The sequence below is a fragment of the Pan troglodytes genome, chromosome 9 (genome assembly GCF_028858775.2).
Source record: "Pan troglodytes isolate AG18354 chromosome 9, NHGRI_mPanTro3-v2.0_pri, whole genome shotgun sequence".
Classification (NCBI taxonomy): Eukaryota; Metazoa; Chordata; class Mammalia; order Primates; family Hominidae; genus Pan; species Pan troglodytes.
The window spans coordinates 9,902,840-9,927,444 of record NC_072407.2 but is presented as its reverse complement, the minus strand read 5'-3'; the positions used below and the strand labels follow the sequence as shown (position 1 = coordinate 9,927,444).

At 33.8% G+C, this 24,605-nt stretch overlaps 3 protein-coding genes across 3 annotated transcripts; 1 reads left to right on the top strand and 2 right to left on the bottom strand.

The window, feature by feature from the left end:
- LOC466394 (olfactory receptor 52N5) lies at positions 1–977 on the top strand. The gene is given in 2 exon segments (XM_521793.7): positions 1–42; positions 45–977. Coding segments are annotated over 2 exon segments (975 nt in total).
- Positions 978–12,917: 11,940 nt separating this feature from the next.
- LOC466393 (putative olfactory receptor 56B2) lies at positions 12,918–14,005 on the bottom strand. The gene is made up of 2 exons (XM_521792.3): positions 13,993–14,005; positions 12,918–13,867 (listed from the first exon to the last, which is right to left on the bottom strand). Exons 1-2 carry the CDS (start codon positions 14,003–14,005, stop codon positions 12,918–12,920), a joined length of 963 nt encoding a protein of 320 aa, XP_521792.3.
- An 8,341-nt stretch (positions 14,006–22,346) lies between these two features.
- On the bottom strand, positions 22,347–24,242 carry OR52N4 (olfactory receptor family 52 subfamily N member 4). The gene has a single exon (XM_521791.6). It carries the CDS (start codon positions 24,190–24,192, stop codon positions 23,227–23,229), a length of 966 nt encoding a protein of 321 aa, XP_521791.3. The 5' UTR covers positions 24,193–24,242; the 3' UTR covers positions 22,347–23,226.
- Between the last annotated feature and the right edge of the window lie 363 nt (positions 24,243–24,605).

The following is a 24,605-nucleotide window of genomic DNA, read 5'->3' as shown; positions in this document are numbered from 1 at the left end:
ATGCCTCTATTTAATTAATTATGCTGGTTTCCAACAATTCATATGTGACTCCTCCATCTTTTATTCTTAATGGAATACCTGGTCTGGAAAGAGTACATGTATGGATCTCCCTCCCACTCTGCACAATGTACATCATCTCCCTTGTGGGGAATCTTGGTCTTGTGTACCTCATTTATTATGAGGAGTCCTTACATCATCCAATGTATTTTTTTTTTGGCCATGCTCTCTCCCTCGTTGACCTCCTTACCTGCACCACCACTCTACCCAATGCACTCTGCATCTTCTGGTTCAGTCTCAAAGAAATTAACTTCAATGCTTGCTTGGCCCAGATGTTCTTTGTTCATGGGTTCACAGGTGTGGAGTCTGGGGTGCTCATGCTCATGGCTCTAGACCGCTATGTAGCCATTTGCTACCCTTTGCGTTATGCTACCATACTCACCAACCCTATCATTGCCAAGGCTGGGCTTGCCACCTTCCTGAGGGGTGTTTTGCTGATGATTCCTTTCCCATTCTTGGTTAAGCGTTTGCCTTTCTGCCAAAGCAATTTTATCTCCCATACGTACTGCGACCACATGTCTGTAGTAAAGCTATCTTGTGCCAGCATCACGGTCAGTGTAATCTGTGGTCTAATGGTTGCTCTCCTGATTGGAGTGTTTGACATTTGTTGTATATCTTTGTCTTACACTTTGATCCTCAAGGCAGCGATCAGCCTCTCTTCATCAGATGCTCGGCAGAAGGCTTTCAGCACCTGCACTGCCCATATATCTGCCATCATCATCACCTATGTTCCAGCATTCTTCACTTTCTTTGCCCACCGTTTTGGGGGACACACAATTCCCCCTTCTCTTCACATCATTGTGGCTAATCTTTATCTTCTTCTTCCCCTAACTCTAAACCCTATTGTTTATGGAGTAAAGACAAAACAGATACGAAAGAGTGTCATAAAGTTCTTCCAGGGTGATAAGGGTGCAGGTTGATTCAAGGCAACTTAATTCATATGGAAGAAAGATAAATGAAAAATAACAAAGAATAAACTTACGTGTGATATTTTACATTTATTCATGTGTAGTATCATACATTTTCTCTCTCAGTCTATGTTTTCTGAAACTGTTTTGGGGAAATTTATAGCCCATTCTGGATATATATCTCAGTGCCTTTCCCTTAATTTTTGTCTATTGCCAGTTTTTAAAAAATGAATTTAATTCAATTTATTTAAATTGACACATAAAGTTAAATATGTCATATATAACATAATGTTTTAAATATATATAAACCTTACGGAATGGCTAAAACTAGTTCAATTCATAGAAGTAAAAAGTAGAATGGTGTTTTTTTAAAAATCACGTGTTATTTTTCTAAATTTTTTAAATTGATACATAATAGTTTTACACATTTGGGAGGTGCAAATGATATTTTGATACATGCATAAAATGTGTAATAATTCAATCAAGGTAATTAGAATATCCATCACCTCAAACATTTATCTTTTCTTTTTATTGGAAACATTCAAATTCTCTTTGAGCCATGTTGAAACACGTAATAAATTATTGTTAACTACAGTTATCCACTGTACTATTGAACACTATGTCTTATTCTTTTTAACTGTATTTTAGTACCTATTAATTAACCTCTTTTCATCCTCTCTTCCTCCCACCATTCCCAGCATCTGGTAACCACCAGTCTACTCTCTATCTCCTTGAGATCCACCTTTTTAGCTGCCACATATAAATGAGAACAACAATATATATCCAAAAAAGAAAAACAATATGTTGAAGAGATACCAGATACCTGCACTCCCATGTTTGTTGCAACATTGTTCACAATAGCCAAGACATGAAATCAACCTGTGTCCATCAACAGAGAAGTGGATAAGGAAAATGTGGCATCATAAAAAATGATGAAATTCTGTAATTTGCAGCATCATGGATGAAGCTGGAAATTAGCATGTTAAATGAAATAAGCCAGCCACAGAAAGACAAAAGTTACATTGCCCGTTTTAATCAAGTCATTGGTATGAATTCACACAACTTTTATCTAATATATTCATCTTGGATATATTCTTAAACTTTGAAAGAGTCCTTAAGTGTCTTGTCTACATTGATAATCTTTCCTATAGAACATTTTCCAGCCCGGTCAGTCTTTGAAGCTAAAATTAGGTTTATGAATTAATTTTGAGAAATATTTTTATGTATATATTAGAATGGACAGACAAGTCTTATTTACCTCAAGGCTTGCGTACACCAGAAGTCAATGCAGGAGCTAATTGGTATATGGTATGGCTTTCCCAGTTAAATGTCAACCAATTGGTGAAATGATTGATTAAATCATTGATTCATTGATTCATTCATTCATGCTTCATTTGTTAGTTATTTCATTTCCCATATTTCTGAATATTTTTATCAACTCAGCTAAATCTTAAAATAGAACTTATCATTACCTCTTCCTGGTTGTCACACACACTATATTATCACAACACTCTTATAATAAGTTTATTTATTTACACATCTGTTCATTGTATACTACAACATGTTGTATTTGAAAGCACTAGGTATGTATTTGTCTTTGTATTTCAGGCTCTGACAAAATGCAACTCAAAGGTATAAATAAAACAAATATTCATTAAATGACTAGATGAATGAGTCTACATTAGTTAGGCCTTATGTTAGATATTAACCATTAGAAAAATATAAACATTCTCCTTGTTACAAAGAAGCCCACAGTCTAGCTAAGGGGTGAAATATTAATTAAAATGTGTTGAATTCAGTGCTATGCTAATCATCTTAACGGAAAGCAGGGTGATAGAGTCAAATAGTCTATTCAAACTAAAAAAGAAAAGGAGTGATCATGTTAACTGGAACATTTTAGTAGGAGATGAATAAAAGAGTAAATGAAAATTTAATCTCTCAAGTAAACATATACATTCAATTAAACTATAGTTTAGAGGAGCATTATAATAGAGTTTGCACAAGTGCTGAAACAGCACAGAAAATGATCCTCTAACCTTGAGAGAATAAGAGAGTCACAGAGAGATGGTATTTAAACCAGAATATAAATCTTGAAAAAAAAAACCCTATACTAGGGAGACAAAGAGTTCTGTTTTTTTCTTCACCAAGGCTATTTCTTGCCTGGTGGTATAATTCCTTCCAGCTAAATGTATTCCATTTATAAAAACCTTTATAATGAAATATTTATGTACCTATTATCTTAAAAATTTTGTAAATCAGCAAATATAACAGAAGAGGTATTAAAAGCAGGTACATATTTGCTCATGGTTGAATAAAAGATTATGCTGGGCTGGGCACAGTGGCTCATGCCTGTAATCCCAGCACTTTGGGAGGGCGAGGCAGGTGGATCACCTGAGGTCAGGAGTTCGAGACCAGCCTGACCAACATGATGAAACCCCGTCTCTACTAAAAATACAAAAACTTAGCTGGGCATGGTGGTGGGCGCATGCAATCCCAGTTACTTGGGAGGCTTAAGCAGGAGAATTGCTTGAATCCAGGAAGTGGAGGTTGCAGTGAGCCAAGATTGTGACACCACACTCCAGCCTAGGCAACAAGAGTGAAACTCCTTCTCAAAAAAAAAAAAAGAAAAAGAATTATGCTGATAATATACAGGTAAAAATAGCATTCATGGATTTATTGAAAATGGCCTTTAGTAAATGTCATACTGTAAAACGGTCTGCAGGCCAATTTACTCAGGGAATAAGGAATACATATAATATACATGTTAGGCCTCAAAAATAATAAATGCAGAATATGACTCAAAACACATATTGTTTTTAAATATTGATTTATTTTTGATCAGTCATTTACTAATTTTATGACATTTTCTCTATTGAATAAAATAGCCTATTAAGAATATTCATACCTTAATACATAAAGCTCACAACTACCGGATGTGTAAAAAAGTCTTGAATATACTTTCTCCACTATAATCTCTAAGTTGTATATCTCTTTCCTGGCTCATTGCTCATTAGTGATTTATCACCTGTTCCCTCCACTTTTACCTCTGGAATATCTAATGCAACAGTTGTTGAGGTGTTATCCATGGATTGTTGAGGGCTTCATGTTCATTTGTGTAGACATATGAAGTCACAACAATTTTCTTAGTAATACTAAGGCATTATTTGCCTTTTTCAGTTTCATTCTCTTACCAATATATAAAAAATACACCAATATATTTACATGATTTATGTAACCACTTTCCTATTCTTAGACATCTGTGGATTTTTATTTTACAAGAAGTGATGCAGCAAATGTATATGTAGAGAACATTTTAAATACAACTTTTTCTTTTTTGTGATAGAAGCTACATAACATAAAATTAACCTTTCTAACCATTTTAAAAATATACAGTTGACACTTAGGTTGCTTCCAAATCTTAGCTGTTGTAAACGGTGCTGCAACAAACATAAGAGTGCAGATATCCCTTCAATATATACTGATTTACTTTCTTTTGATCATCAATAGATGAATGGATAAATAAAATAAAATGTGTTACATATGCACAGTGGGGTACTATTCTACCATTAAAAAAAGTGATACTGTCATTTGCAACAACATAGATGGAACTGGAGATCATTATGTTAAGTGATATAAGCCCGGCACAGAAAGACAAACATCTCATATTCTTACTTATTAGTGGGATCTAAAATCAAAGCAATTGAACTCATGGACACAGTAGAAGGACGGTTACCAGAGGCTGGCAAGTGTAGTGAAGGTCTGGGCATGGGAGGTGGAGACAGTACAAAAAATAGTTAGAAAGAATGAATTAAAAAATAGAAAGAATGGGTACAAAAACAGAAAGAATGAATAAAAGTTACTATTTGATAGCACAACACAGTGACTATTATCAGTAATAATTGTACATTTTTTAATAACTTAAATAGTGAATTGGATTGTCACTCAAAGGATAAATACTTGAAGGAATGGATACCCCATTCTCCATGATGTGCTTATCTCACACTGCATGTCTAGAGCAAAACATCTCATTTATCAAATAGTAAATACCTACTATGCATCCACAAAATTTAAAAATAATAAAATTAAGTGTACAATTGAGTGGCTTTAAATATGGTTACAATGCTGTGCAACCATCACCTGTATGTAAGCCCAGAATACTTTCATCATCTCAAAAGGAAACTCCGTAACCATTAGTCAGTCTGTCCTTATCATCCTGTCCCCCTTGGCTCTGACAGCAATTCATTTGCTTTCTGTTTCTATGGACTATTGTAGGTATTCATATAAATGGAATCACACAAGAGATGGGCAACTGAGTCTAACTTTTTCACTTAATATGTTTTCAATAGTTATATATGTTGCAACATGTACCATACTTCACTTCTTCTGGTGACAGAATAATAATTCCATAATAATTCCTTTTATGGGTATACTTTATTTTGCTTATCCTTTCAGCAATCAATGGATATATACGTCATTTCTACTTTTTGATTAATAATGATGTAAAAAATATTCCTGGAAAAATCCTAGGGAAAACAAAGGATAACCCCAAAAGGTAAAATAAATAAATAAGTAAATAAGGTGGCAAACCAAACAAATATTTTGGTTTGGGAGGTAAAGGTTAATTATTTAATCTCTACCACAAGTTGATCCTATTTCACAGGGCTAGGATATATATATATATATATATACACACACACACACACACACACACACATATACATACATACACATACATACATACATATGCAATAAAAAAGTACAAAGGCAAAACTATATACAATATATGCACAAAGAGTTTCATAGAAATAGAAACTAAACATACTAAAAACCTTCCCCAAAATTTTTTGAGGAAATATTAAAGTCAAAGTAGAAACCAAAGAAAGTAAGTACTGGGTAGAGACAACTTTCGATAAACAATAGATGAAATGCATGACACCATGCAATTAAAGCTGATTGCAGCACTGTTCAGAATAGCCAAGATTTGGAAGCAACCTGTGTCCATCAACAGATGAATGGATAAAGAAAATGTGGTACATATACACGGTGGAGTACTATTCAGCCACAGTAAAGAATGAGATCCTGTCATTTGCAACAACAGGGATGGAACTGGAGATTATTATGTGAAGTAAAATACCATAATAATTATGTTCAGGCAAGAAAGACAAACATCACATGTTCTCACTTATTTGTGGTATCTAAAAACCAAAACAATTGAACTTATGATCATTGAGAATAGAAGGATAATTACTAGAGGCCAGGAAGGGTAGTGGGTTGGGGTGGGAGCTGGCGGGGAAGGTGGTGATGGTTAATGAGTACAAAAAAAAAAGTTATAAAGAATGAATAAGACCTAGTATTTGATAGCACAACAGGGTGACTATAGTCAATAATAACTTAATTGTACATTTAAGAATAAGTAGTATAATTAGATTGTTTGTAACACCAAAGATAAATGCTTGTAGGAATGGATAACCCATCCTCCATGATGTGATTATTATGCATTGTATGCCTGTATAAAAACATCTCATGGCCGGGCGCGGTGGCTCACGCCTGTAATCCCAGCACTTTGGGAGGCCGAGGCGGGCGGATCACGAGGTCAGGAGATCGAGACCATCCTGGCTAACACGGTGAAACCCCGTCTCTACTAAAAATACAAAAAATTAGCCGGGCGTGGTAGCGGGCGCCTGTAGTCCCAGCTACTCGGGAGGCTGAGGCAGGAGAATGGCGTGAACCCGGGAGGCGGAGCTTGCAGTGAGCCGAGATCGCGCCACTGCACTCCAGCCTGGGCGACAGAGCGAGACTCCGTCTCAAAAAAAAAAAAAAAAAAAAAACATCTCATATACCCCATAAATATATACATGTAATATGTACCCACAAAAAATTGAAAATTAAAAAAAAATCAAACTGATTGAACCAAATTGTTTCATTTTCCTGTCTGACACAGTTTCCCTCAAGCAAAATAATGGAAAACACTGAAGTTATTTTTCTCACATTATTAGTACACAATGAAAATTTTAAAATGGGGAATCCACTTACATTAACACAACTTCTTGGCTGATCTTCAATTTTCGACTTAGCAACACTGGTATGGATTTACACAAATAATTTCAAGGCTAAGAAAAGCTTTGTAATTAGTATTCTGGTTATAAGAAAAATATGTGCTTACAAAATGAGAAAGTGTTTCCTTGTATAACACAATTATCAGTTTTCTTTCTGTGAAGCTTGTAAATTTGTTCTTCATGTTTGTGTATTATATTTTTCAAATTTCCTTTACAATTTATTATTAAGGAAACAAAATAATTTATACACATACATACATAATTGTATAGATTACTGTGAAAATAAGCTAGATTTTCTAATGTAGTTTGATAAATATTTGACTAATATGCCAAGTTCTCATAAATATTTGAAAAATATTGAATTATTGCTTGCTTTTCCTTATCGATTCATTTAAGCTGTCAACTCTTAACTCTATATGTCTGTAACAGAAGCAAGTAGAGAAATTAGAGAACGTAAAGATACCTCTAGGTTGAAAATAAAAAATATATCTTTAGGATGAGTTATGCTGTCTTTATCTCACATTGCATATTTATCTTATGTTACATATATAATATCTCACATTATATATTTAATATATATTACATTATATCTCACATTATATATATTTAATATACATTATATTAATATATATTAAAACTGTAACTATAAAAGGGAAACACATAAATATCCTATTTATGTCTCGTGTTTCCTTTTTATATAGTTTTAATTACTAAAACTGGCTTTATTGTTACATGAGAAGTTTAGTTCTCATCTCAATTACATTTATAAGCATCTCAGTTAAAGATCTTGCTGATACAAAATAATATAGCACTAAGCACAAGTTATATAATACTTTCTCCAAAACAAATTAAAAACGCTTTTTTTAAAGTTAGCAAAAATTTATTTTACTTTGTTAATTCTCTCTTCTTTTAATACAGCAGCTACATTTTAATTTTATCTTACATGCCGCTTTCTGTATTTCTCTAATTTGTGCTTCCCGAGAGTCAAAGGGAAAGAGATTTCGGTTGAGAAAGATGTCTGTTTGAACTGTACTATAAATTGCCTCTGAGAATGATATTTATACTTGCTGGAAACTCAGCTGGGCAATGTGACTGCTGTGGCAATGTAAATTTACACAAATCTATATAATTGCTGGTGATGAAAGAAAGATAATTCAGCTTTATATTTTATGAAAAAGGGAAATTATAATACCTTCTAGTCCCCAATACGCTGAGTTCCCAGTTATCAGGATTTGAAGCTGAGGGCCACAACTTTTTTAAAAAAGTGATGAGTCTCATCAAGAAATATAAGCTTATAAAATGCTTTTAATGCTATATTACCTTATAATTCTGCAAGAATAATAGATTTGTATTATGCTGTGAGTGAGTAGGTCTATTAAGTGATAACATTAAAAACAAATACCACCATTTATAAAGTATGATTTTGATATCATCGGTTGTGTATTTTCACCCCAAACTCTGTAAATAGTAACTTTGTTTCCTCACTGGAGCATGCTCAATCTTTACAGACCATGCTCTTCTCTCAAAATGACTGTAGGTTCATCCAAGTATGTTTGCTATCCAAAATCAATGAAACACAGTCACAACTATGTCTGTCTAGGAATAAAGCCAGTTAATTAGATTCTTATTTTAAGGAACAAGAGGAGGGCAGGTAAGAACTTGATTATGGAAGAATTCTGACCATAATCAAGAATTGTTTTCTATTTTTTCTCCATGTTGTTGGGTGGTTCATACCTGACTTTCATCATTTCCAATGATTCCTGTTTGCTTTGTTTATAAATATTCAAAATCATCATAAAAATTTCACTGAATGAAAACCTGAAAATTGGGGAAATAAACATTCTGCAAAACAAATGTCTGCAACACTTCTACCTTCAAACTAAGTGGATGAAATCAAGTCTGAATTTCTGAGAATAATCAATAGTATACACTCAAAGATTCTGTACACTTTGGCAAAACATCTCTCCAATTTATCTACTATGAACTACAACAAGAAAAATCCTGTCACTACCCCTGTCTCCTTTTTATGTCCTTTAATACCTAATTTCCGGATGCCAATAGAATGAGCTGAATGCGGTTTGGCCCAGATGTTCAGAATCTTGGTCAAAGAACACATGAGAATCCTACAATATATGTACATGTACTCCCCTCAACATTAAAATCCCTTGATACCTTTACTACTGATATGAGCCTTTAAAGAAAATTATGTGTTATATGTCCCAAGGGGATATTTCATATAATTAGGGTCACACTGTTGGAATTAAGACAATGCTCACAGGAGATGAAAGGGTGGAAACACTCCATGCTCATCACCTATATGATGCCACATAAGTAACTAGTGAATACTTTCCTATGAATGTATCTGTACATGTGCTTATGTGTGGCCATGTATATGTGGGGGGAAGCGAGAAAGAACACAGGATGTTTTTATTTTTAAAATTATGTTATTAATAAGATTGCAGAGTTGTTTCTTTTTGCTTAAGGCCTTGTGGCATACAAATTGGAAGCAAGCACAGAATGTGTTAATTGCTCACACAGACACCTTTGCATCTTCCTTTTTTTATGTTTTCATGTGTTAAGTAACATCACTGAGTGCTTCATACTCTCAGAGTTAGTCTAGGAACTTTGAAAAAAGCATCAGAAAACATGGGCCTCGGTTTTCAAGCAATTTGTTTCCAAGGAAGATTGGTGATGAATATTATGGAATTGTAAAAATTAATCAAAAGTTCAGACTTATTACATATAAATATTAAACTAGCAATGAATAGATGCCTTAACTTTGAGGTAATAATAGTGATGCAAATAAATGCAATAATAAAAGACAATAATTAATCTAATTTTATGTATTTTTATTTAGAAGAAAAATGTTTATTTTTATTAAGTGTAAAAATAAAAATGAGCACATCACAGAGATAATTAGAACCTAATTCTATAATGTAGAGGTAACTTCTGATACTTTTTCTTTTATATACAATTGCTATATATGCTTTTGACAAACGTTTGGATAACATCAAATTTTAAACAAAAATTCTATCATTTTCAGTTAATGTTTATATTAAGCACATTCAAAAAAGGATTGTTCAGTATTATGATTAAATAAAGGCACATTATGTGTTTTGCACACTTCCTTAAGTATTTTCCTGTTCTCAGACATCTATGTTCTTTTATTTTACAGAAAGTTATATAACAAATATACATGTAGAGAATAATTTTTGCAGTTTTTTTATATTGTTTTATATTGAATGTAAGTTAGTACAACCTCTATGGAAAACAGTACGGAAATATTCAAGAAACTAAAACTAGAACTACCATTCCATCCGGCAATGCCAATCCTAGGTATCTACCCAAAAGAAGATAATTGCATTTAAAATAATTACACTTAAAAATATTGGCACTAGTATGTTTATCACAGGGAAAGATATGGAATCAACCTGTGTCCATCAACAGATGACTGGATAAAGAAAATGTGGTATGATATACAATGGAATACTCCTCAGTCATGAAAACAAATGAAATAATGTTTTTTGCAGCAACGTGCGTAGATTATGAGGCCATTATTTTAAGTGAAATAACTCAGAAACAGAAAAGCAAATACCACATGTTCTCACTTTTAAGTGGGAACTACCTAATATGTACACATAGGCATAGAGTGTGAAATAGATAAATATTGGAGATTTGGGGGATGGGCGGATGGAAGGGGAATGAGGAATGAGAAATTCCTTAGTAGGTACAATATACACTATGCTGGTGGTACCCACTATGGTGGGTACACTACAAGCCCAGACTTCACCACAGCCAGGCTATACATGGATATACATCCATGTATCAAAAAGCAGTTGTACCCCTTAATTTTATATAAAATGAAAAAAGAAAACGTACAATTGGGTGACTTTCACTACATTCATTATGCTATGCAACCATTGCCACTATCTAATTTCACAATATTTCCATTACCTCAAAAGGAAACTTCATAACTATTAGTTAGTCTCTCATTATTGCCTGGAGTCTCCATTCCCTACTAACAACTAATTTGCTTTTTTTTTCTATAGACTTAACCTATTCTGGATATTCATACAAATGGAATCAGATACTAGGTAGCCTTTTGTGTTTGGCTTTCTTCACTAACCTCAGCATAATGTTTTCAAAGTTCATGTATGCTGCAGATTGTACGAGTACTTTATTTACTTTTGTTTGTTTGTTGTTGGGAGAATTTATTCTTTTTATATTTTTCCTCTTTACTATACAAAATTTTCCATATCATTTTGTTAAATTTAGCAATTTTTAATTCAATCAAGTTGAATTTTTGTAAGATAAGTTTTATTCTATACATATTTGAGGTTTACAGCATAAAATTATGGGATAGGGACAGCAAAATAATTATTATAGTGAAGCTGATTAGTATATCTATCATCTCATATAGGTACTTTTTATTAAATAATAATTCCTAGTATAGATACACTTAATTTTGTTTATCCAGTAGCTGCTATGGTGGGGATAGGGTTTGCTTGTCTCCACCAAAAATCAGGTTGAAATTTGATCCCCATTGTAGTGGTATTGGGAAGTGGGGCCCAGTAAGAGATGTTTGGGTCCTGGGGATGGATTCCTCATGAATGACTTGGTGCTATTCTTGTGGCAGTTACTGAGTTTTCTCCGTTACATAACTGGATCAGTTCTCTGGGAGATGGAGTAGTCATGACAGTGAGTTGTTATAAAGCTGGGAAGCCCGTTGGGTTTTGTCTCTTTGCACATGTCTGTTTTCCCTTTGACCTTGTCTGCCATGTTATGAGGCAACACCAAAGTCCTCACGTGAAGCCAGGGACATGTCCTTGAAGTACCCTGCCTGCAGAACTATGAGCTAAATAAACCTATATTTCTAACTCAGTATTAGGTATTCTGTTGTAACAACACAAAACAGAACAAGACACAGCTTATAGATATATAGGTTGTTTCTACTTTTTGGCTAATAATGCTACTGTAAACATTTGTGTACAGGTTTTTGTATTACTATTTTTTTCAATTATGTTGGGTGTATTATTAAAAGTTGGGTCCTGGGTCATATGTTAATGGCACTGAAGTTTCTGAGTAATTGCCAAACTCTTCCACAGCCACTGTGCCATTTTTACTTCCCAACAATGTATTGAGATTTCAGTGTATCCATATACTTGCAAACACTAATCTCTTATTGCAAAAAATAAATTTGTAGTACATTTATACGTATAATATAGGGGGTAAAGTGGTGTGTTATTGTGGTGTTGTATAATATAGGGGGTAAAGGGGTGTGTTATTGTGGTGTATAATATAGGGGTAAAAGGGTGTGTTATTGTGGTTTTGATTGAATTTGCCTAATGATTAATGACTAGTTATGTTGAGCATCTTTTCATGTATTTTTTGGACATTTGCATATAATCTTAGAGAAATGTCTATTCAAGTCCTTTGCAAATTAAAAATATAAGACACATAATAAAGCAAATCATGAAAATGCAGAAGTATCTCCTATTTTATCAATTATTACATCAAATGTAAAATATTAAGCTCTTCAATTAAAAGGAATAGATTGACACAATATCTGCTCTGACTACTTCTATTCAACACTGTCTGGAAGGTTTAGCTAAGACAAGTGGGTAAGAACATGAAATGTAGATTACATTAGTCTTTTCTTTGAATTCCTTGAGACAAATAGCATCACTGTTACCCTTTGTGATGAAGATTTTTGCTTGACTCCCAAATATTTCAAATATTACTTTTATCTCCTTTGTTCTAAAGTGTCAGTTGTTGCCACCAATTCTTTATGCTATTTCTTTGTTGTTCTGCCATTTGCAGCAATTGGAGACTATGATATAAAAACATGTGAAGAAAATTTTCAAAAAATGAATATCTTTTCCATATCAGTTGCCCTTCACTCCAGTCTAAGTACCTTGTATAAGCCTTGCCTGAGTTCCTTGTTCTTGAGTGCATACACCATGGGGTTCAGGGCAGGGGGAATGACATTGTGTAGCACATTGAGTAGAACTGGAATAAGGGGAACTCTCATTCCTGTACTATGAGTAATGGAAATCACAATGATGACTGTGTAGAAGAAAAGGATTAAGATGAGGTGGGAGGTGCAGGTACTTAAGGCCTTGGATGCAGCTTCTGGAGAGTTCAGCTTCAGGACAGAGTGAAGTATTAAAGCATATGATAAAATAATCAAACCCAGGTCACTTCCCATGAGTGTCCAAGCCAGAAGGACCTGGTTAATGCTATTGATTTTTCGATCATCACAAGATAGGCTAGTGACTCCAAGGTTAGAACAAAGACAGTGCTCAATTTGATTCTGGGAGCAGTAATGCCTCTGGGCAGCCAACACAGGCACTGAGATGAGACACAGGCTGTTTCTCAGTGCCGTGAACCCAGTTGCTTTGAAAACAAAAGATTCAGTGACGATTGATGGATATCGTAGCGGTTGACAAACGGCTACATATCTATCAATAGCCATGCAGACAAAGGTACTTGATTCCATGGCCACAAAGCAATGTATGGCATACATCTGAGCAAAGCACTCCAGGAGACTGATGGTCTTAGCATTGAACCATAAGATGGCCAAAATCTTAGGCATGATGGTGGTAGCCAGGCCTATGTCTGCTACAGCCAAGATGCCCAGGAAATAGTACATAGGCTGGTGCAGTGCTGCCTCTTTGTTGATGATGATCAGGATAAGGATGTTGGCACTGAGAGCTAAGAGGTAGAGCAGAGCCAGGGGCAGGGAGAGCCAGTGCTGCCAACTGTGAATGCCAGGGAATCCCATCAGGATAAACTCAGAGACCTGGAACTTAGAGCTGTTGGAATCTCTGAGCTCCTGGAGCACCACTAAGGGGAAAAATATTTGATATTAGTATTTCTAATAATCTCTATGAAACTATTGAGAAAATAATTACCTAGCATCATGATACTGAGGTGTGACTGAGCCTCGTTAATCTCATGTTGTCACTTACATCTATTGGACATGTATTATCCTATGTGATATTAGGTACATTCTCTGCGATAACTCAGTTAATCATCTGTAATACTCTATAAGGTAGGTCATATTTTTTCCATTTTCTCATATCTAAGGTATACGACATTATAAAATCAGGACCTTGTTTAAGAGCTTCCATACAGTAAGTCACAGGAGCAGGACAAGTTGAAAGTGATCTGGTATTGCAGCCCAGTTTCCTAAGTTTGTCTTTGTTAACGAGTTGGTTTCTTTAGAGACCTAATGTATAAACTCAGAGTAGTGGTTTTTTATGCATGGAGGCCTTTTAGGTAAGATATTTGATGATAGAGTATATAGAAGTGAACTATTTTTTGTTCACGTACTTAAACATTTATGAAGTATTGATGTATATTATTTACTTTTTATTAAAATGTATGAGCTAAGTTAGTATACCCATTTTATAGTCATGTAATTGATGTGTAAGCATTCTAATAACGTGTATAAATCCATGCAAATATGAAAGAGTTTAATGTGGTTTGGAAATACCAGTGTTCTGTAAATTCAGTTGGTTGTAGTTTTGTGTTACTTATTTCTACTTGCGTATATTTTTGGTTTTTGGAGCATTCTAATGGCCATATGGCCATGATGACTGGCGTAGAAGTTAAAAACATGCACGCACATGCACACACAAACATAGACATGCATGCAAATCAGTGATTTTGAGAGCAATGCTTTGGCATAAGGCCTCCTAATATCTAATCTCTCTGTATCTGACACCTCCTTTCTATATTCTTTTGTTAATATTTGAATTAAAATATTCAGAACAAATTTTCATGAAATGTTTTACTTGTGCTACTCTGCACTATTTATTTCTTCTTTCCTTTTAAGTATTGAAAATATTAAGGATACAATATAAAGGCAAAAAATTATTTTTAAAATTTGTGCGCTAAAATTATAGAGTCTACAGAGGAGGCAATGTTATGTTGACTTGGTCGATATATTCACTTTACTCTAGGTAATAACATCTTATACTACTTGTAACAAAATAAGGTTAATTGATGAAATTGTTTCTACAAATTTTAATGCTTAATTAAAATGTGGCTTGGGGAATACCGTATTGTGTCTAACTGCCCAAAGAAGGAAAAATATATATCAGTGTGTAGGTCATTGAGTTGATATACGTATCTCCCATAGAAACCTAAAGGCGTGGGATATTCGTTATTTATGTCACTGTTTTTCCCCAAGAGACAGACACTTAAGAAGCACTCAATTTATATTATGTGAATGAATACTGAAGCAGAAATAAGCAGTTTTATGTCCATGAGTCTTGTATTGTTGATGAGGAGGTTAGGGCTATTGACATATTAGCACGTTAAAAATATAATGGAGGCCAGGCGCAGTGGCTCACGCCTGTAATCCCAGCACTTTGGGAGGCCAGGCAGGCGGATCAGGAGGTCAAGAGATTGAGACCATCCTGGCCAACATGGTGAAACTCCTTCCCTACTGAAAATACAAAAATTAGCCGGGCATGGTGGCGCGTGCCTGTAGTCCCAGTTACTCAGGAGGCTGAGGTAGGAGAATCGCTTGAACCCAGGAGGCGGAGGTTGCGGTGAGCTGAGATGGTACCACTGCACTCCAGCCTGGGCAACATGAGTGAAACTCCGTCTCAAAAATAAATAAATAAATATAATGTAATGGAAGGAGACAGGGATTGAAAGGAGAATCATGTTGAAACAATCAAGGGGTAGAAGAGTATAGCGGATATCTCATCAAGACAAGATGAAAACTAAAAATAAAATTATACATATTATAAAACATGAAAGAGGTAATTCATATGCATCTGTAAACATACTGATTCTTATAGATTATAATTGCTAATTAAAAAAGAGACTCTCAGGTTACATTTTTAAAAACTGTACTATTTTTGAAAGAAACTTTAATACAAAATTTGAAAGCAGAATAAATCGGATATTCTTAGGTAAGAAAACCAGTGCAACAATGTCATATATAAAATTAGTAATTCAGTTAAAATAATAATTATGAAATGATAATAACATTATAATAAACATTAACAGGATAATATAGTATTTGTGACTAGCCTGACCCCAAACACATAACCTAAACTTGAAATTCTAGTAGAAAATGACAAAGTATGGTTATGGTAAAGTATATTTAAATATATTTCTTTAAATAAATATGTAAACAAAAACTGGCAGTGATATAGATTTTTTCTTGAATTATTTGTTTTTGTCTTTTTTTATTAATACATAAATGTACAGATGTTCAGTGTACATGTGATACTTTGATGCTAGGAACATTTAAATTATTCTCTTCCAGCTATTTTGAAATGTACAATAGATTATTGTTAACTTTAGTCAGTCTACTGATCTATCAGATACTAGGTTTTATTTATTCTGTATAACTGTATGTTTGTACCAAAGGAGTTAAATGTAAATCTCTTGCAAAAAGTAAGAGATTACCGATCATAAATACATAAAGAAGATGCATGAATATGAGTGATGCTTTGGGTAATGAGTGAGAAGTAACAAAGAATATCATAAATTTCATAAAACAACATGTAAAATTATCAAAAGCCATAAAAAACAAATGACATTCATATATTTAGAAAAATTTAGCAAGGATATTAAACGATAAATGAATCAAATGTAAAATAGTATTGGACATGGCCTCCAGAGAAAAATTGTTTAAATTGCCAGAGAGTATAGTAAATCAATTATTTTTCTTCAATGAAGTAAGGGTCCACTGTTCAATAGATTAGTAAAGAAAAAATAATACATGTGGCATCTATCTTAGAAAATACAATGATCTAGCTTGAAATACCAGGAAAACTTAAGATAAATCTTTTATAATGAAAAACTGCTTAGAAGAAAACTGTACAATTTATTCTTACAGTGGATTATATTTATATATTGATGATTGCTAAACATTAATATTACTTCTTGGCAGGTGTATGTGAGACTCTGTCTTTCCAATTCTAGTATTTCCAACTGAAAGACACACATGTAAATATATTATTCTCACAGTTCAGCAAAAATTCTAATACTTTGGGTGAAAATGAAATTCTGTGTGGCCCTATGAACTTCAACAAAAGTCTTAGCCTCTAGGATTCTTGATTCTATTCTATGAAATATAATAATTCATTTCTAGATTCTGGAGTGTGTTAAGAATTCTATTAAAATGCCTAATTAAAATTCTTGCAAGATGGGATAATTAATATTTATGTGGTAAATTTAAATGAGGGCCTTTGATGCCTAATACCATGAAACTGGTACCAGGTATTATGTGTCAGCAAGCTAAGAAAGACATGTGCAGGAATATGCATAAAAACTCAATGGAGCTGGAGAGTTACAGTGTCTAATACAAAAGCTAAATATTGAGCTTGAAAAAATTTTGTGAAGAATTACAAAGCTCCAAAGTATCTAATAAAATAAAATATGCCTAAACAATAAATAAACAAGAAATATCATTCTAAAAATGCTGGTGGTAATATACTTTTATTTTTACATATTAAGACATAATGGTTATGAAATATCTAACATTTTGTTGTATTAGGTTCCATAAAGTTTTCCAATATTCAGATTAATTTGACATGAAGTGTATTTCATGGTTTCTACACAGTCATTAAAGAAGCATTATGTAGATGCCTCCATCATAGCTGAGGCTTACTCTTCTATATGACATTCCCAAATCTCCGCAAAGATTAAAAAGACTGACTCTGGCCCCAGCTATGTACTTACTGTGGCGTCCTGTGAAAGACTTGTCATATGTAGTGATCTTCAGTATACCCAGAGCTGGTTTACAGCCACTGAAGATGGACTAGGATATTATGACCAGTGCAGAGAAACTCAGGGACCTGCTTAAGTGGAGGAAAAGTCTATTCCCTAGGGTTGTAAAACCCAATTAGCCTGAAGCAAGTCAAATCTAGGGCGTGGATGTAATTAGGAACAAGTCACATCATTTTGCTAAAAATCTTAATTTGGGTATGGTAGAGCTAGCTTTTATTAAATATAGGCATAAAAGGGTTAAATATCTAAATTTTATGATAATTTTCTCTTTGAGGAAGGCTTTGGGAAAGTTTTTTTTTTTTTTTTTTTTTAAGGAAAAGCACAATACAAAACCTCTTCCTACATTTTTAAGTTTTATACATACAGAAATTTCAGAGGGATTTTCTGTCAATTTGTATCTCTAGGACTTGTACAATATTGAGGAAAGCACTCCAGAAATAATTCCGGTAGTGAGATCTAGAGGTCAAATAATACTAAGTAATTGATGAACAACCATAGGATAGAGGCTTAAAATTCTTGCATCCTCTTGTATTCAGCTTAGGTAGTCTGAGCTTCATTACACAAAAGGAAGGGAAGATGAGGTGCTTAGCTCTCTGATAGGATGTAGAATAGCCTGATTCTCTCTGGGTAACCCTAGAAATAGTTTGCAGAAGAATTCAATTTGTCAACTCCATCCTACCTGTCCCCTCTTCTAACCTCACACAAACATATGCAAATAAGAAATCCGTATGATTTTATGATATTCCATAGTCTAAGCTTATCAATGCATATGCATAGTGTACACAGCACGCCTTCCCCAACCATGTCACACAATTAACAGAAAACTTTCCCTTAATGCAAGGTAGATTCAGAACTACTTTATCTATTTCATAACAAAAATAGCAAACACTTATATAGTACTTCTTATATGACAGAAATCATTCCTTGTGCCTTACATATTTTAAAAATTATCATTCATAATAACCTCCATTGTGTTAGGCACCAGTATCTTAACATCTTATAGATAAAGAAACTGATGCACATAAATTGTAAGAAACTTGCCTGATATCACACAGTATATGTTATAGCGGAACTTGGAATTCTCACGCTCCCATTGATCCTATCTACACAATTCCGAGGCTTTTTCATATCTCTAAATGAATCAGACAGATGACTGTATTGTGAGAAATTATAAATTTTATTGATTTTTTCAGGGAAGCAGCTCCATGCCTTATTGATTTTTTCTATTATTTTTCTGTTTTCAGTTTTATTGATTTCACTCTTATCTTTGTTGTTTTCTTTTTTCTACTTGCTTTGGATTTATAGTCTGACTTTTTCTGTACTCTTGAAGTGGTAGCTGAGCTTATTGATCTGAGACTTTTAATTCTGCTAATATAATTATTTAATTTTATGAATTTCCCTCTTGGTAATACTTTCGCAGTGTCCCACACATTTTGATATGTTGAATTGTCATTTTTCTTCAATATAATTTTTTTTTGAGACACAGTCTTACTCTGCTGCCCCGGCTGACGTGCAGTGGCATGATCTCGGATCACTGCAAACTCTGCCTCCCGGGTTCAAGGGATTCTCCTGCCTCAGCCTCACAAGTAGCTGGGATTACAGGCAGGGGCCACTATGCCCGGCTAATTTTTTTTTTTTTTTTAATTTTTAGTAGCGGGTTTCACCATGTCAGTTAGGCTGGTCTCGAACTTCTGACCTCAGGTGATCCACCTGCCTCGGCCTCCCAAAGTGCTGGGATTACAGGCATGGGCCACTGTGACCGGCAATATATTTTTTAAAATATCCCTGACACTTCCTTTTTGACCCAAAGATTATTTAGAAATGTGCTGTTTAGTTTTCTACTGTTTGGAGATTTTCATTACATATATATGCTACCGTTATATATATATTATATATATACTACCATTATATACATATTATATATATAATGAATAATTATTTCCAGTTTTACTTCATTTTATGTGGAAAATACACTCTGTATGCTTGAAATTATTTTTAAAAGTTTGGGTTTCTTTCATTATTCAGTACAATTTAGGGGTATGTTCTATGAGCACTTGAAAAAAAAATGTATTCTCCTCTTGTTGAGTAGCATGTTCTTGAAGTGTTTTTCAGATTATGTTGATTGATTGTGTTATAAGTTCTTATATATCATTGCTAACTTTCTGTATAATTTTTTTTTATTGTTAAGAGAAGTGAGTTAAAGTCTGTCCCTGAAGTTGCAGATTTTATATTCTTACTGTCATACAGAACGTACTGTGGGAATGTACTGTGGGAATGTACCAAAATTCATTTAACCCATCTGATGGTGATGGACATTTAGATATTTCCAGTTTTAAGTTTTATTCTACAAATCATCTTGCAGTAAGCATTCTAATTGATGGGTTCTGGTAATTATATATTTACAGTTTTGTGTGAAATGGACCTGATGGTTATGCGTATCTTTATCATTACAAGATATGCAAAAAATAATTAGTTAAATTTACATACCTGCCAGTAGTGTGACAGATATACTACAGAACAGGTAGAACAATTTTAAAAGAGTAATAAAAAAGAGAAAACAATCTTTCCAATACTCATAGTCTCACCAATTTTTTGCTGTTGATTTTTGGAAGTTCTTTATATGTTTTAGATTTTAATCTTTTATCAGATATATGGTTTGCAAATATTATTTCCCATTCTGTAAGTTGCTCTTTTACTCTATTGATTGTTTTCTTTGCTGTGCAAAAGCTTTTCAGTTTGATATAGTCCCATTTGCCTATTTTTCCTATTTTTCCTTGTGTTTTTAATGTCCTAACTAAGAAATCATAGCCAAGACCAATGTTATGAAATATTTCTATTTTGTTTTCTTCTAGGAGTTTTGTGGTTTTAGTTCTTTGGTTTAAGTCTTTGATCTACTTTGAATCTATTTTTGTATGTGGTGTAAGATAAGAGTCCAATTTCATTCTTTTGCATATGGATATTCAGTTTTCCCAAATTCATTTGTTGACAAGAATGTCTTTCCCCATTGTGTTTTCTTGCCACCCTTGTTGAACATCCATTAACCGTATGTGCATGGGTTTATTTCTGAGCTCTCTATTCCATTGGTCTATGTGTCTTAATACTGTGCTGTTTTAATTTATTACACTTATTTATACATACTGTTTCAATTGTTGTCGTTTTATAATATGTTTTTAAATAATGAGGTGCGAGGCCTTCCACTTTGTTCTTTCTTAAGATTGTTTTGGTTATTTATAGTCCTTTGTGGTTCCACATGAATATTAGCACTGCTTTTTTATTTCTATAAAAATTTTCATTGGGAATTAAATAAGGATTGCACTAAGTTCATAGTTACCTCATGCAGTATGAGAATTTTAACAGTAGCAAGTCTTCTAAAATGTGAACATAAAATATCTTTCCATTTATTTGCATCTTCTTTAAAAAAAAAGTTTTGTAGTTTTCAGTGCATAAATGTTTGCCTTCTTGGTTGAATTTATTCCAAAGTGTTATATTCTTTTTTATATTATCACTGTAAAAAAGATTGTTTTCTTAATTTCCATTTCACATTGTTCAAGATAGTGTATGGAAGCACAAGTGATTTTTGTGTGTTGTGAAGTTAGTAGATGCAAATTTTTTATCAAAACTGTATCTAGCCAACTGAACAATTTTGAAATAAGTAATATACATTACATTGACAAGTATAAAATATAAATACATGTTCCAAGATAAATATTTAAGATAAATACATCTTAAAGTATTGAGTGAGAAATTAGCAGATTAAGTTGTTTAGCACAATAAAATGTATTTAAATTAAAACACATAAAATCACTGAATAATAACATCTATTTTTAAGGAAACTAAAATATAACAAACGTTATGCCAAAATCACTGGGAGATAAACTGGAGGAGCAGGACATGGAAAATTGGAGTAGACCTGGAGAATGCAGGGGGAAAAAGGAGATATTGACCTGTCTAAGAAAGATAGTATGCCATGAAGAATAAGTACGTGGAAAACAGTTCTCTGAACCTTAGCTTCGTTTGGGGAATCATTAGTTTTATAGCCAATACTTAAGACCATGACACTAAAGGAGAACACCTAGGAAGAGAATGTAGAAAACAAATCAAAGTTAAACAAAGTGTGTTACATAAATGAAATATGTAGTGTCTCTGAAGTAAATAAAAATGATATAGTGTTTCAAGATATTGGAAATACTGAGTTGAAATCAATATTCCTGAGAGAGTGTGAGATGAGCAAAGAAGGAGGACTACTTAGTTTGTTAACATGGAAAAAAGCATTGGTGAAGTTGACAATAGCAATTTCAGATAACAACTGGGATAAGAGAAAGACAAACTAGGAGAAGAGTGATGTCAGGTTGAGGAAGTAAAGAGAATCCTGACGACTTTTAGCTTTAGGGTAGCAAATATTGAAATAGGGCGATACATGGAGGATAATAATATTTTAGTGGGTACTGCTGTTTGGCCAGCTTGTAAAATGCAACATAGTCAAGAAGGATTCACTAAGTGAATAAATGCAATTTGACGACTATAGTTAACTAAATTTCAGGGAAGTACATGTTTTCTTGTCAGTTGGACACAGAAAAATAACAGTAAAAGTTGAGTTTATATTCCTTATATAATTGACTTAGTTTATGAGACATTAATATGAAAGTACTATGTTCTATAGTTTCTCACTTGTTTTTTAATTTAGATAAATCTTAAATATTAGAAATATATACCTAATTTTCCTTATTAGATTCACAATTAGAGATAAAATGAAACAAGTAGATTTTGATCCCCTTTCATACAGGTCTTAGAAAAAAATTATACTGTTTTTTATTTTTGGTTAAGATCTCTACCTCTCTTTCCAGGCTCTGTGCTTTTTAAAAAGCCCCTTTAAAGAAAATGAAATATCCAATTATTCTGTTGTGAAATAATTATGTGACCTATTCAGCCTAATAATATTTTAGCTAGATGCTTAGAGACTTAAAACTCATTTTAGACTTTATGGCATACACTCTAGATTCTCCTTCAGGAAAATGTCATTGAAGAAACAGGTTTTTGGTAGTTATGAGAAATATATAGCACATGTTTTCTAGACAAAAGTAATAACTGGCTATTAATCTGAAATATTAATCTGAAAATTGTGATCATTGAAAAGAGGACTCACATCATCTCCTTCTACTTAGATTTGTCTTTTCATAAAAAATGGACTCATTAGGTTTTGTCGAATAAAATATGGTTTAATTATTAGACTGGTCCTTCACATGAGTGAGAAGGTAAAAAATTTATAGAAATGTTGGTGGGCCTTCCAGTGATGTTGAGATTCCCAAGGTACTTATTGAGAATGCACCAGTAAACAAACTCCATTTTGTGATCAATACAGTACTTCCAGAAAGATTTTATGAACTCCTGCATAAGAGGCAAATAGAAGTAATTCTTTCCTTCTCTTCTCACTCCTGGCAAGTGTTCATTCACATGCTGTAGGATTTGGTATCCTTAGAACCTGAAAGGATCCTTATGACACAGTCTCGTATCTGTTTGGTTTTCACCCCATAGACAATAGGGTTCATAGTGGGTGGTAGGAGCAGATAAATATTGGCTACAATGATGTGGCAAGAAGCGGGGATTATGTGTTCCCCAAAGCGGTGGGAAAAGAAGGAGAAGAAAGCTGGAGTATAGGAGAAAACAATGGCACAAATGTGGGCAGTGCAGGTATTAAAGGCCTTCTGCCGAGCATCTGCTGAGGAGAGGCTGACCACTGCCCGGAGAATCATGGTATAGGAGATGGTGATACACAGTATGTCAAAGCCCCCAATCAGGAGGGCAACCATCAGACCATAGATGGCATTGACCTTGACATTACCACAGGACAATTTGGCTACAGACATGTGGTCACAGTAGGTATGGGGAAGTATATTGCCTCTGCAGTAGGGCAGGCGCTTGGTGAGGAAAGTAAAGGGAATAATGAGTAATACCCCTCTCAGGAAGGTGGCAGTCCCAACCTTTGCAATTACAGGATTGGTGAGGATAGTTGAATAGCGTAAGGGGTAGCAGATGGCCACATAGCGATCCAGGGCCATAAGCATAAGCACCCCAGACTCCATCCCTGTGAAGGTGTGGATGAAGAACATCTGGACAAGGCATTCATCAAATCCAATGTCCTTGAGATGAAACCAGAAGATGCAGAGGGCTTTAGGGATTGTACTAGAGCACATAACAAGGTCAGTAAAGGAAAGCATGGCCAAGAAGTAGTACATGGGTTTGTGCAGGGCATCCTCATAGTGAATGAGGTAGAGGAGTCCACAATTCCCTACCATAGCCACAACATACATAGAGCAGAATGGGAAGGAAATCCAGAGTTGTGTGTCTTCCAGTCCTGGGACTCCATTCAGAATAAATGAAGCTGGTATTAGTTCTGTTTTATTCAGTGTTAGCATGATAAGTCTGGTAGGTTATGAAATAGCTCAAAATTTGTCTGGGCTTTCCTAGAGTTAAAAAAAAAAACAAGAGAAAATATAGGTTATTTTTACTGTCTCCCTCTCCCCCAACTTTTAAAAATTCCATAATGCATTTTAATGGTCCAACAACCAAATTTCTGAGTGCCAAGAAATAATTTTGTCTGTCTGTTTAGTTTTATTGATTAATTTATTGATTCAGTAAAAAGTTCTTATTGGGCAGTCTAAGTTTTCAACACAGATGCCAATCAAACATCAATTATTTTATAAAAAGACATATTCCCAATCTCATAGATTTATAATCAAGTATAATTCTGACTTTTCAAATGGTATTTTTATTAGAATATCTTATTTAACTATAACTATACTCATCTCAATATAGATATAATTTTAAA

What these genes read in the sequence shown, in the direction of transcription:
- OR52N4 (XM_521791.6), bottom strand. Translation starts at nt 24,192, where the DNA reads ATGCTAACACTGAATAAAACAGAACTAATACCAGCTTCATTTATTCTG.